This window comes from Chrysemys picta, unplaced genomic scaffold, assembly GCF_011386835.1.
Source record: "Chrysemys picta bellii isolate R12L10 unplaced genomic scaffold, ASM1138683v2 scaf1607, whole genome shotgun sequence".
Taxonomy (NCBI): domain Eukaryota; kingdom Metazoa; phylum Chordata; order Testudines; family Emydidae; genus Chrysemys; species Chrysemys picta.
Window position 1 is genome coordinate 1 of NW_027054313.1, and position 13999 is coordinate 13999.

The 13999-nt window shown below is 59.2% G+C and overlaps 2 protein-coding genes across 7 annotated transcripts; both read right to left on the reverse strand.

The window, feature by feature from the left end:
• Window positions 1-302: 302 nt before the first annotated feature.
• Window positions 303-9521, reverse strand: LOC135980015 (kinesin-like protein KIF21B). 5 transcript variants are annotated; one of them, XM_065580107.1, is made up of 9 exons: window positions 8578-8603; window positions 6126-6227; window positions 5158-5501; window positions 4508-4673; window positions 3985-4046; window positions 3484-3541; window positions 2581-2786; window positions 1958-2032; window positions 303-1195 (listed from the first exon to the last, which is right to left on the reverse strand). In XM_065580107.1, exons 4-9 carry the CDS (start codon window positions 4571-4573, stop codon window positions 1078-1080), a joined length of 585 nt encoding a protein of 194 aa, XP_065436179.1. In that variant the 5' UTR covers window positions 4574-4673; window positions 5158-5501; window positions 6126-6227; window positions 8578-8603; the 3' UTR covers window positions 303-1077. The 5 variants fall into 5 exon arrangements, 4 of the variants coding, with proteins under 4 accessions (XP_065436179.1, XP_065436180.1, XP_065436178.1 ...); XM_065580108.1 differs by having other exon boundaries at window positions 5158-5197; window positions 8578-8597; XM_065580106.1 differs by having other exon boundaries at window positions 306-1195; window positions 5271-5501.
• Window positions 9414-13978, reverse strand: LOC135980016 (kinesin-like protein KIF21B). 2 transcript variants are annotated; one of them, XM_065580111.1, is made up of 5 exons: window positions 13682-13978; window positions 11881-12080; window positions 11631-11738; window positions 10264-10332; window positions 9414-9551 (listed from the first exon to the last, which is right to left on the reverse strand). In XM_065580111.1, exons 2-4 carry the CDS (start codon window positions 12073-12075, stop codon window positions 10279-10281), a joined length of 357 nt encoding a protein of 118 aa, XP_065436183.1. In that variant the 5' UTR covers window positions 12076-12080; window positions 13682-13978; the 3' UTR covers window positions 9414-9551; window positions 10264-10278. The 2 variants fall into 2 exon arrangements, with proteins under 2 accessions (XP_065436183.1, XP_065436182.1); XM_065580110.1 differs by having other exon boundaries at window positions 13677-13978.
• Between the last annotated feature and the right edge of the window lie 21 nt (window positions 13979-13999).

Here is a 13999-nt window from a genome sequence, read left to right on the forward strand (position 1 = left end):
ACCAGGAGCAATCGGAGCACCTACGGGCCCCTGGCAGAAAGCTCACCCCACCCAGAGCAGCCATGTCACCTCCTGAGGGGGACCGGGACCTGTGAGCAGCCGGCATCTCCCCACAGAGCACAGTGGGAGAGGGAGCAGGGCCCAGAAGGGGCAGGTGCGATGGCACAGCCAGTGCCACACAGAATCGGGGTAGGGCTGACTGGGAAATGGCTTCCCCACCGCCTGGGGACCCCTGCCAAGCCCAGCGCTGACGAGCCCCACGCTTCGCTGGGGACGGGATGGCGGCTTAGTGTCCTCAGCTAGCAGCCCCCTGGACCCACCTCACCCGCTTTATAACTGCAGCCAAACCCACCCAGCAGCGTCCCTGCGGGTGAAATTCTCCTCTGCCAGCAGCCAGTGTGACAGCCGCCATCTTGGCCAACACACTGGGGCCTGAACCAGGGCCCTCCAGAGCTACCAGCAGGAGCTAAAGAGCCCAGGGCCGCTAGTGGGGCTTGTGACAGCCCCAGCCCCCCAGGGGATCCCCACGGGCCCAGCGGGGGACCAGGCACTGCCACGTGTGCGCACACAACGCTAAAGGCCAGGGCACCGCTTCAGGCCTGTTCTGAGGGCTCTAGCAGTGCAATGTTACGACGAGCCTCCAGCTGGATCATCTACAGGGAGGGCATCTGCCACCCCAGGCTCTCAACAGCAGCTGCTTCTGCCTGAGCTAAAGGCCCAGGCTTGGCAGCTCAGGGGCAGCCCCGAGACAAGGTCCAGCCAGTAGAGGGGGACCAAAGACCCCCCCTCCATATCAATGGGGTTATAGACAGGTCTGGCATAGGGCCCCTGCCCAGGGAGATGCTGCCCCATGTGAAGTTCTACTGCACCGGTATCGCAGCTCTCTGCCTTCACCCTGGTCGCTTCACGAGCCCGGCAGGAGCCTGGGGCTGACTCAAGCTGGGACTGCCGGGCCCGAGGCAGAGCGGGGACGGTACCTGGGGACAGCCATGGGAGTCACCGTCTGCCATTCACTGCTCTTGGGGCTGGGCTCCCTGGAGCTTCACCCCCCTACCCGCTCCTTGCCCCGCGAGGCTCTTACTTGTCCAGCGCGGAGCCCTGGTTCTGGTTGCTGGTGAGGCGGGAGAAGACGTTGCGGTCATTGCGCGGCCTGGTGGGAGGGGATGAGGGAGACGTGAAGCCAACGTCCAAAGTCCTGAGCCAGGGTGTTCAGAAAGAGACCCATGATCACAAGCCTGGTCCGGGGATCTACCCCCTGCCCCGCACCTCCACTCAGCACAGGGAGGCCTGCAGTGCCAGCCCATGGTGAAGTGATTATTCCCCTCTATTCGGCACTGGTGAGTCACATCTGGAGTATTGCATCCAGTTTTGGGCCCCCCGCTACAGAAAGAATGTGGACATATTGGAGAGAGTCCAGCAGAGGGCAACAAAAATGATTAGGGAGCTGGGGTACATGACTTATGAGGAGAGGCTAAGGGAACTGGGTTTGTTTAGTCTGCAGAAGAGAAGAGTATGGGGGGATTTGATAGCAGCCTTCAACTACCTGAAGGGGGGTTCCAAAGAGAATGGAGCTTGGCAAATGACAGAATGAAGAGTAATGGTCTCAAGTTGCAGTGAGGGAGGTCTAGGTTGGATATTAGGAAAAATGATTTCACTAGGAGGGTGGTGAAGCACTGGAATGGGTTCCCTAGGGAGGTGGTGGAATCTCCTTCCTTAGGGGTTTTTAAGGTCCGGCTTGACAAAGCCCTGGTGGGATGCTTTAGTTGGGGATTGGTGCTGCTTTGAGCAGGGGGTTGGACTAGACGACCTCCTGAGGTCCTTTCCAACCCTGATATTCTATGATTCTATGGCACAGCTGGATCCAGCACCCAGCGTCGTGCCTGGGCAAAGCCGAGTGCACAGGCCGGTCCCCGATGGGGAGCTAGGCCCATGTGCTCTCCAGCCTCTCCCCACTCACCTGGCAGGCTGCCCCCGGTCATAGGATTTCCTCCGGGTCAGAGGCGAGGTGTCCGAGCCACGGGACTGCCTAGGGCTGGAACAGATCAAGACCAGATCAGCAATCGCCCCTCCTTGGGGCCAGGGCCCTTCAGCACTGAACAGGCCTACTCCAGAGCAAGCGAGCCAAGAGCCCTGGGGCAGCGCACAGATCCACCTCCCGAGCCAGGGGTCCAGCGGGCTGGATCAGGCCCCGGCAGGGCCCAAGGCCAGGCCAGCGGCCCCGGCTAAGGGTTTGCGCTGTGAGCACGGGTCCTGTTGGCTTCATCACTGAGACTGCTGCTGGAGAAGGCAGCTCCGTGCCTTCGATAAGAGGGCTGTGGAGACTGGACGCCCAACTCTGTCCGACAGCAGAACCCGGTTTGTGCCCGCCTTCCCCAGGCCCCGTCCCCCCGCCGGGCAGTTTGTGGACACTGGCAATCCAAGATGGCAGAGCAAGCTGGCCCCACCACTGCATGCTGGGACAGGCTGGCTCGATCGAGAGGAGTCCAGACTCAAGGCTCCAAGGGCAGAATACGATGGCCCAGCCCACCTCTTCCCCCAAGGGCCTGTAAGCACGTGGGGCCCATGCTTGCCAGGGCTTACAAGGTGCTGCCGCGGGTGGGCAGGCTGATGGTGTGGGAGACCTTATCCTTGTAGTAGGAATCCCGGATGGAAAAGCCGATCCCGTCTTCCTTGATCTCCATGAGGGATACCAAGGACTTAGTGATGTTCTTGGTGGAGATGTCCAACGTGGGTCCCAGGCACTCGGCCGACACAGCCTTCATCTGGCCTGACAGCTTGGGTTCCCCCTATGGCATGGCACAGGGAGGGGTGGGCTGAGAGGCTAGGAGTTCACTGCCCCGAGGGTAGCACGTGGAGCGAGTCTGAGACGCTGGCGCCCCTTGGCCATTCAGTTCCAAGAAGCCTCTGGGGCCAAGCACCCAGCAGTGGCAGATCTAGAGAAACCTTTCAGTTGGGCCCCGGTTGCCAGCATTAACGTTTCATGAGCTCATTAATGAGGGCAACAGGAAGTACCCCCTGTGCAAGGCTGAAACGTGTATGGCCCAGAGTGCCGGAGCAGCTCTCCCAGGAGGATTCGGCACATGGAGGGGCTGGTCCAGTCAATTAGCCTCTGGGAAGGGCGCACAGCACCAGGGTGTCACATGGGTTTTATTTGCTCCCAGAGGAGGGCTAGACAGCACCAGGGCACCTTGCCTGGATTCAGGGAAGCCCAGTACAGCTCAATGATGTGGCATTTGTGGGTTTAAAGTGGGCTCTACGACTCAAGGAGCCATTTATAGGGCCAAAGTAACACGCCAGGCACGGCTGTCACCAGGAGACCAGACCCCGGGCTATTTCAGTTCCAGACCCAAGACATTCTGCCCATGGAGAAGACTCCCGCCAAGGGCCACCGCCCAGCCGTGAGCACAAAGGGAGAGGGGGTACAATGGACCAAAGACCCCACATCTGGACGTTAAATGGCCCTGTCTGTGGCTGTGAACTGACCTTGAACTTGAAGTCGTCCTGGCTGGCCGAGCCCTTCATGGTGAAAGACTGGGAGAAGCTGTAGGAAACAAAGGGTTAAATGGCCGATCCCCTTTAAGGCTTAACTTAAAGCTAAAGGAAGAAACCACTGCCCATCACCCCCACCCCATAACACCCTATCACCAGCCCGGCTACGGTTCCTCCTCCCATTCCCCGAGATACAGCCCATCCCCCGGTCCCTTTCGGGGCCTTCTTCCCTCCCAGCTCCGTCTTGCCCCTGGCCCTCAAGAGGAACCATTACTGGGACAGTTCTGTACAGCCCCTGCACGTCGGGTCACACGTAGGAGCTCCGAGGGGCTGGAGCATGCTCGGTGCAGACAGAACCTGGAGAATTTAGCTGCCAAGCTCTAACGGGTCTACCTTGCCAATGAGTGCCACAGAGATGCGCCCCCCTCCCTCCATAGATCCCGCCGCTCAGGGGCGCACGAGGCTGGGACACTGCACGCTCCCTGGTGCGCTTACCTCCCCTCCGAGGCCAGGCTGAACTCCCAGATCTCCTCGTCCGTGCTGGCGTAGGACGTTCTCTGCACAAGGAACGGCCGACAACGGTGCGTCAATGCGACAGAGGGTGGGAGGGCACCGCACTGGGCTGGTCCGATCAGAGCCAGCCAGCAGGTGGTTGCCAATCAGCGTGTGGCCCTTTACGTCCTTGGGACCCCCCCAGACCACTGCTATCATTAACTCTTTGCCACCAAAGCGCCATCAGTGCATCCTCACGGCTGGACAGGCTGTGACCATGTGGGCTGATACGTCTGGATGAAGCGGGCCTATCACTCCTGCCCACAGGGTCAGAGCAATGCCAAGAGCCCTGGGGTGGGCTCCATCTGTCCCAATGGGCAGACGTGCCATCTGTAGGGGCAGGGAAACACCCCAAGCCTTCCCAGCTGCTGCCAGCCCCAGGCCCCACATCAGCGCTGCCGGCTGCTTTGCCAGCCAATGCCCAGTACTCACGGGGGTCCCCAGGAGGGAAAAGCCCAGCACCCACCTTGCTGCACGTTGTGGATGAGCGCCTGCAGCTCGGGGTGGGACTCCGCTTTCTCCCGCAGGGCATCCAGGATCACATGGTTCTGGGAGGAGCCGGTCACATCCGTTTGTCTCAGGCGCCCTTCCAGCAGGCGAATCTGGGCTTCTTTCTGAGCCACCTGCAGCCCCTGTTTGGCGGGAGCAGGAGGTTACCTTCCGTCCAGCACACAGGACGGGCCAGTGGGTGGGACGGGGAATCAGCTCCTGACTTCAGTCCCTGTCCCTGGCCACAGATGCAGGTTCCACACCAGCCTCACTCAGCTGCTGCTTGTACCCCTGTGACAATGCGGTTCTGGCGGAACCCAACTGAGAGTGCCAACTCAGGAGAAATTGCTCAAATAGGGCAGTTACAGCCCAAGGCTGGGGTTTTTTCCACCTCTAAGGCAAACCAAACCAGCCAGACTAGGAGGACTTTGGTCTCACCCCACTGGCTAACCGCAAGTCTCACAAGCGGTCTCCTTAGACACTCCAGTTTCCCAGTATTACCACCAGTGCCACTCGTTATGGGGACAAATGGTTATGAAAACCAATACCCCAGTAAAAGAAAAAAGGTTCTCCTGATCCCAAAGAACCAAGCCCCAGACCCAGGTCAATATACAAATCAGATCTTACCCACAAATCACGCTATTGCCAATCCTGTAGAATCTAAAATCTAAAGGTTTATTCATAAAAGGAAAAAGATAGAGATGAGAGTTAGAATTGGTTAAATGGAATCAATTACATACAGTAATGGCAAAGTTCTTGGTTCAGGCTTGCAGCAGCAATAGAATAAACTGCAGGTTCAAATCAAGTCTCTGGAATACATCCCCCGCTGGGATGGGTCCTCAGTCCTTTGTTCAAAGATTCAGCTTGTAGCAAAGTTCCTCCAGAGGTATGAAGCAGGATTGAAGACCAGATGGAGATGAGGCATCCGCCTTATATAGTCTTTTCCAGGTGTAAGAACACCTTTGTTCTTACTGTGGAAAATTACAGCAAAATGGAGTCTGGAGTCACATGGGCCAGTCCCTGCATACTATGCTGAGTTACAAGGTGTATCTGCCTTCTCTCAATGGGTCCATTGTATAGCTGATGGTCCTTAATGGGCCATCAAGCAGGCTAGGCAGAGCTAACACCATTTTGTCTGGGATGTCACCCAGCAGCATAGCAGAAGTTTGAAATACAGACAGTATAGAGCCAATATTCATAACTTCAACTACAAAATTGATACACACATATAGACAGCATAATTATAACCAGTAAACCATAACCTTGTCTTAGACACCCCATTTGACCCCCTTTATACAAGATCTGGGTGCCACTACAGGACCTTGGTTGCAACAATGATCTATATGGTCCCAGAGGATATCAATAACGTCACAAACCCATTCCCCTCTCTGGGTCCAGCAGCACACAGGCCAGGCAGGCCTCTCAGTCTCCCTCACCCACGCACAAAGGATGCCCCAGGCGCAGCCAAATAGCCCTGGCTCCAAACCTGACCTGCAGCAATTGTGATCCCAGACTAACAGGGGGCCTCCTGGGATCCCATGTTCTGCGACCCACCCCACAGAGCTGCACCCCCACTTGAAGGCCCTTTGCCTGACCTTATCGATGGATGCCTTGAGGAAGTTGTCCAGCAGGAGGCGCGCCTCGGCCAAGGAGCAGGAGCTGATCACCACGGAGGTGTCGGTGGAGTCCAGCTCCTCCTACGGTGCAAGAGAGACCCCCGAGGGAGGGGAATTAGAAGGGCGCTGAGGGCGGTGAAGGGCAGAAAGCAGAGGGCCAGCAGAGACACCAGCGCCACGGAATCGGGGGCGGTTTCCTTGACTGGCTGACGCCGGCAGGGATGCAGGTGCTCTGTGAGCAGGCGGCGGGGAAGACGACTTGCATGCCAATACTGTGCATGAGCACTCGCACTGGACGTGTGCCTGGAACCAGGCCCCTGATTGGGCCATCTATGGGGACTGAACCACACACCTGCGGATTTAAAGAAGAGGAGCTTCTACCGCCTGGACGGCAGGAGCTGCTCGCTAGCCAGGTGACCAGAGCAGACCAAGGGCAGGTTTACACTGGGAACTTATACCAGCATAGCTATGTCTCTCCAGGGTGTGAAAATCCTGCCCCCCCCCCCATCCCAGAGAGTGTAGCTCTGCCGACCGAACTAAACAGCCACCTCCTTGGGAGGTGGATTACCTACTCCGACGGGGAGCATCTACACCTAAAGCCTTGCAGCTGTAGCAGATTAAGCGTAGACATATACTAAAAACCTGTTTACGACCTCCAGCTGCTAGGAGAGGAGCAGAGAGCTACACTGTGCTGAACCTGGGTCAGACCCCCCATGTCATTAACGGTGCGTCCACACAGCAAAGAAAAACCCACAGCAGCGAGCCTCTGGCCAAAGGATTCGGGCTTGACTACGGGGCTAAAAGTAGCAGTGTAGACATTCCCGCTCATGGGCTCCAAGACCCTCCAGAGCCCAGGCTCCAGCCCTTGTGTGAATGTCTACACTCTTCGTTTTAGCCCCGTAGCCCTGCGAGCCAAGGCAATGGATCCAGGCTCTGAGACTTGTGCTGTGGGGTTTGCCTTGCAGCACAGACACCCGACAGGTGCCAGGGAGAAAGGCCTCATTATTAGGCTATTGTTTCTCTGTGGAAATATTTGATTAAACAAAAATTTCCTTTTTGGTCAAAATCCCACCCTCCCTTTACAAAAATCTGACATCAGAAAAGAGACTCAATGTTTGACAACAGCTTTCAGCACAAGTTCGCGGTTTCAGAAAAGGGAAACTCTTTCCCAAGACCCCCAATTTTTTTGCCTTAAACAATCAAAACTGATTTTCAAAAACCACAAAAATTCCAGTTTCTCAGGGGGTGGGGCGGGGGGGGGGGGAGGAGAAACTGATTTTTTCTTCCCCCTGGGAAATTTCAAAATAAAAACTAAAAGGATTTGAGATTTCCTACAAAAGCAAACAGCATCTTCAACCCTCTCCCACGGCTACACCTGGAGTTGGCTCTGAATACCGGGCTGCCCCCTGGGCTTGGCTTCGGTCTAGGCTACAGGAACGCCACTGTGGAACTGGGCTGGGTCGAGGCAGTTTCTCACAGGAGGTTGTGTTGCCGTATACGCAGGGAATGGAGAAAGCCCATGTTCTAAGCATGTTTGGAGCCTGGCGGTGACCCAGGCTGGAGGCTGGTGCTGACATGGGTTTTTCTGTGCACACAGACAGGATTGAGCGTGGCTAGACCACGCCTTGCCCGCAGCACTGGATACATCATGGGTACATTTGTCCCATGGTACGGACAGGGCTTCCACTGACTCCAGCATGTGCAGAACTCCCATCAGGGCTGTTGGGCCTAGCAGCTGGTGGTGGACATCATGCTCTCCGCAGCCGTCCCTTCCACAAATAAACCATCCAGCACCGATGGAGACCCTGGTGGACCAACATATAAGGGGCTTCCTAAATCCTGGCCCCGACCTTGCAGACCATGCAGCGGAAGAGGGCTGATTCTTGGCCTCTGCTGGTCCAAGCCAAGCCACAGCCATGTCCGTTAGCCTGGCGCCCACAGGCCTACGGCTGCCTATCGCACCAGCCCCGTGAGTGCTCAGGCACCTGCTGAACTGGGCCTTATACAGCCGTCATCAGCAAACAAGCAGAGAAAGCAGCCAGACTGCAACAGCTGCTCTGTGACGTTTCTGTAGGGAGGGGGCGAGCTCTGGGGGCTAAGAGCAGGGAGCCAGCTCGGCCCTGACTCCCTGCGTGACCCACGACACAATGTTTCAGCCCAGAAGTTGGAGCTTAGAAAGCAAGAGGACCCTGCAAACCTGCCTCCTGCACCCCTTATGCTTAAACTGCCTAGAGGAAGAGTCCAGCCAGCCAGCCTCCTGCTCACACCCAGTCCCCACCCCAACTATCAACCAGCCCCCAGAGCACCCCCTTTCCCTTACAGCATACAATGCCCTGGGGTGATCTCCCCCGCTCCCCCTCCCGTGAGACCAACTCCCCATATACAGACCCCCTGCACCTCACCCCCGCCCGCAGGCCCCCTCCCCCGGCACCTTGGTCTCCTCCAGCTGCATGATGGCGGCCTGGCAGTCGGCGATGCTGTCGGTGATGTAGTCAATGTTGGCGGTCAGCACCTTGATCTCCTCGTTCAGCTCTGCAGGCCCTTCTGCTCCTCCGGGCTCTCCGCCTGCAGCTTTCCCCTCTTCCCCTGCAGCAGCGCCAGCTCCTCGCGTTTCTGGGGGGTGGGTGGGAAGGAAACGCCTCAGCCAGCGCTGTCCAGGTGCCAGCAGCCTCCCAGCACTCCTGGCCCTCGGTCATGCTCAGGCCACCCAATCCCCACCAGGGCACTGCCCCCCACACCTCACCTTGATCAGCCGCTCCATGTCCGCCTCCAGGTTGACGATGGTCATCCTCTGCATGACAACGTCAAAGATGCGCCGCTCCAGCGACTGCCACTTGAGCCGGGCTGCCTTGCTGAAGGTCTGGCTCATCCCCTTCTTTGGGAACTTCTTCCTGCAGTGGGATGGGACACGGTCAGGGGGCTTCCATCAGGCGGGCGCTCGGCCATCACGCCCGCTAGTGCTCAGGACAGAGGGGCATTTACACATCAGGTCTCCAGCCAATGTGGAGAGTCTCACGTGTCAAACCACATGGCAGAGTCGCCCACGATGATAGAGCCATCGTTTCCCGTGTTCCCACAGAACTCCGCTCCCATCTAACACCCAGGAGCCCGGGGCCTGAGGGCCAAGCAGGGAACGAGGCCACGGGGGACACGGATTCGGAAGCACTGGTCTGACCTGACGGGCCGAGCCCCATTCACGGAGGGCGAAGGGTCTCCCAGGAAGTGGTCGATTTTCCGGTTCCACTGGCGCACAATGCTGGAGACCGAGCGAGAGTCAGACTCCGGTTCTGAGGAGGTGGTGCTGACGGACACCTCCGCACTTGAGTCCAGCATGGCTGGCTTCTGACTCAGCCTCCCAGAGACCCCGTCCGACATGGGCTTGGCCAGGCGGCGCAGAGCAGAGACCTGGGTGAGAGCAGTGCCTGAGGGCTGGGCCTCCTGGGAACACCCGCAGGGGGCATCGCCCCCAAGCCGCAGAGCGACTCCAAGGCTTCTCAGGTGGCAAAGTGAGCCCGGGAGCAGCTGAGCACCTTTCAAGAGAGCTGAGCCTATCTGGGCTGGGTGAAGGTCCGGTACCCTTGGATAGCAGTTTCCCAGAATGCATCAGGAGGGGCTGGGAAGGGGCTGGGATCGAAGCACCGCACCGTCCCGCGAGCTGTACGGGTGCTGGGGCAGGAGGCAGCCTGGACGAGTCATGTGACCAACTCAGCTGCCAGGACCCAGCTCCAGGAATGAGGGAGGGGGACACAGCCTGTTGTGCACGGTTGCACATGGCATGCAAAGAATTCCTCCTTCCTGACCCCAGAAGATCAGCTGCCCCCGGAGACAGGCGTTTCCTCCCTCGCAATCACTGTCATCTCCTGCCTGGTTACTCCTGGCCATAAAACCACCAGGCTCTGTGGGAAATCCACCCCACCCAGGGCCAGCGCCTTGGGAACAACCCAGCATTGGCGGAGCACGACCCACTGGGACAGCAGAGGGGACTATTCCGTCTGGAGAGGCCCCAGGGCCCTGCCCTGCCAATGGCCCGATCCAGGAGCCAGGCCTCAGCGCCCACCCAGTCACGGCCCCGTGAGCGGCTCTCCAGACCCCCGCAGGTGCAGGGGCTGGCACTCACCTCCTGGGTTTTCCTTCACAGCACGATTTCCTGCTGCCGCTTCTGAGACTCCAGCGCCCGGATCTGAAACTGCGCGGGAGAGAAGCCGAGCCTCAGTCGAGTCCTGAGCGGGCGTGAGCCGCTAAAGAGGAACCCAGGGTCTGGGGTAGAACCCATGACAGCAATGGGGGAAGGGGAGGGGACCCAGGGCTCCCCCACCCCCTTGCCTGGGGCCAGCACATGGCATGTTCTCAGTGCAGGCCATGGGCCAGATTTTGATCTCACCAGCAGCGGTATAAAACCTGGAGCAACTGGGGCTAATCGGGATTTATTCTGCTGTAACCGATAGCAGCACTGTGGCATTTGTACCTGCCCTGAGCAGCAACCAGAGATGCAGGAGGAAGCAATCACCTCCTCTGACCTGGGGAAGGCGGAACCTGCCACCCCACCAGGTGCTGATCTCAAGGGATGGACAGACAGATGGACATGTGTTTGGGAGAGGGGACGTGCTGCGCCTTCAGCAGGGGGAGGAGTCCCCAGACAGTCGGTGGGGTGGCTGGTTTCCGCACAGGGTGCCCAGCACACAGCTCCCCAACCAGGCAGGGTTTTACGCTGTTCTATGCTGCCGACCCCATTCCTGGCTTCACAGGACCTGCAGGCCTTGGCCGGCCAGTGGCCCAACACGGGCTCTGAGAGGAGCGGGCCTGGGGGCCAAGCCGGGCACTGATCCCAGCGGCCGGGCACCCGGAAGAGCTCTAACACACTGTCGAGCAGAGGTAGGGCAGGACTGAACGTGGAATGTTCTCGATGCAGGCGACGGCTGGATTCACATCGCAGCAGCAGCAGTGTAAATCTGGAGCGACTCCGCTAATGTCAATGCAGTTACTCCAGATTTACAATGAGCGTAATAGAGAGTGGAATCCGGTCCTCTGTTGGTGCAGCGCTTGCTCCAGATTTCCCATCGCCTTGCTCAGCCATCCCTGCGGCTCAGCCCCAGCTTTGCAGGGCTCCCCTGCTGCCCCATATCCTGAATGGCCCCACTCCCTGTCTCAGCCCTGCCCCGTCACAGGGGCTCCCCTGCCCCTGCCCCACCCTGCGTCAGGGACTCTGGGTGCAGGCTGGCTCACCCAGGTAACTGCTCACCTGTGCACAGGGGAGGGGACCTGACACATCATGCATCAGCGAAGGCTCTCCAGCACCCTCCCCATCTGGTCCCAAGGAGCCTGGCTTGGGGCATCTCCCCAGGAAAGGCCCAGACCCATTGGAGAACCCGCACTCCCCGCTGCACCCTGGCCAGCTGGTGTGGGAGCTCAGAGCCGAGTGAGGGGCACAGGCCCCAGCCAGAGCTGCCCTATCTGCAGAGCCCTGGCGAGGAGCTGGGTTCTCACCTCCTGCCTGCGCTGCTCCTTCTTCAGCTGGGCGATCTCCCGATTCCGCTTGGTCTCCACCAGCCGCCTCCGCTGCTGCTCCTCCCGCATCTGCTTCATCAGTGCCACCTGCAGGCCCCCCGACAGCCACACCCAGCATAAGGAGTGTGCACAAGGGGCTGTGCCCATCCACCGTCCCTCCCCAGTTTGAAGAGCTAGCACAAGCAGGCCATGCCCCTCCAGCCCCCTCCTCCTCTGCCCAGCCAGGTACCTTCGCCTTCTTCATCTCTGCCACCTCAGCCTGCAGCTTCTTGAGCTCCCGCTCATAGCGCGACTGGTTCTTGAGCAGACGAGCGTGTTCCTTCTGGGCTGCCTGCAGCTTCTGCAGGTCCCGATTCATCTCCTTCAGCCGCTTCTCGTAGTCCGCCTTGATCTTGTTGGCCTTCTCCTCCGTGTAGCATTCCATGGTGCCTGAAGGGGGTGGCGCAGAGACGCTCAGAGTGCCAGGCTAGGCCGAGCCCATCACGCTCCATCCCACCCAGCTGCCCCCTGGACCCACCAGGCCCCCAGGGAAAGCACCCTCAGTGGGGGGCACTTTAGATTAACTCTTGGCCTCCAGGGACAAGCCTGCCTGGTCCAGCAGCTCAGGAGATGTTCAATGGCCGAGTAGCCCAGACCAGTCATTGCCTGCAAGCCAGAACCATGGGCCTATTTTAGACCAATAACCCCGGCAGCAGAGCAGTGCCAGGCGTGTGCCAGGGACCGCACCGCTCCAGGGACTGGGTGCACACTGTTCTCCTCCAGGCAGCCATTGCTGTTCAGCCCAGAGGGGGATGCTGCTGAGATGAGTTTGGTGGGACTCAGCTGGGGGCAGGTGTCTCAATCACTAAAGTCTCAGTTATAGCATCAGCTGCCCCACTCGGGGAAGATGCCCAGGACTGAAAAGCCCTGGAGTTGGAGCTCTCTGCATGGGCAGGCTACGCTGCTGCTCCTGCATTGGAGAGCCACAGTTTCCTCGCTGGGAGGAAGTCGGGAGCAGCTGGGAGCTTGGCCGCAGATGCCAGGTGGCTTTGCCTCTTTGCCTGGCCCTGTCACCCTGACACATGTCAGAGCTTGGAGCTCCTCCGAGGGAAGGGACTTTCCCTGGGCCCTACACCCACTGTCTCCCCACAGCCAGTGGGCTGCACAGCTGGGAGGTCACGGGGTCACCAGGCCCAGCCCTGATCAAGAGGCGGGACAAGTGGCACACAGCAGAGGAGAAGGATCGATCCCAGGAGCTGGGAAGCCAGACACTGAGCAGCCAGCGGGAATCTCTGGGGACTGCAAGAGGGGCATGGAATGCAGGTGTTAGCGGGGGAATGGTCCCGCTACTGTGGTAAACTTTCCTGGCTTCTGCACTACCCCGGTGAAGTGGGTTAGCGAAAGGATCCGAGTCCTCGCTCCCACTTCCTTTACCCAGAGGCCTCCCTGCCCTTGAGGGCTCCCCTTCCACTCTCCTGTCTGGCAGAGTCCTCGTAAACCCCGACAAGGCTGGGCCCAGGATTCCTGGGGGGCTCGACCCCCAACCCTGCTGTGGTCACCCAGGACAGGGGCTAGGGTGTCCCCACTCCGGAGTACTCTCTCTGCACTGGGCACCTCCCTGACCCACTGATCATTTCATATAATTTAAAGCAAATACAAGTTGTTTAATTAACAATTAACTTTATAAAAGAATAAGGAAAAATGGGAAAGGTTAAAGGAAAACACATCACCCCGCTCTGTGGCAGGGAACATCACAAACAGTGTCTCTGGAATGTCAGGGCAGGTCACCGTCTGTTCCTTGTAGGTCCCAGGCTCCTTCTCAGGCCCTGGCTGTGCTGCAGAGACGCTGCGGGTCGGACACTTGCTCTGGCGGTGGCCACACACTCTCAGGCTCTAGGTGGCAGGACCCTTTTTCCCAGCGTCGCCCCCGCCCGGTCGGGGTTATGATCCCCCCTCCGAGTCTGGCCTGCCAGGCCTCTTGGCTGAGGTGTCTCCCTATGCTGGGCCCACTGCCCAGGGTCCCCCTCACTCTCCCCAGCTGCTCACCGCACCCAGCTCCGGACGGCTCCAGCCCCGGCTCCAGCTCCACTCGGCCTCAGCCCGGCTGCTGCTGCTCTGCCTCCAGCTCCCTGGGCTGCTTCTCTGGCCCCTCGGGCTCTGGTTGCTGCAGCTCTGCTCCCAGGACAGCTCTGCTCTCTCTGGGCTGTGCTCTGGCTTTGGGGCTGCAGATCTGCTCCCAGCAGCTCAGCTCAGCTCGGGCCCCTGCTCTCTCCTTAGCTCGGCCCCACCCTGTCTGACCCAGGCAATTCCAGCTCACCCGGAGGACGGGACCCCCCCGGCCTCCTGACTCCCTGATTAGCTGCCCGCCC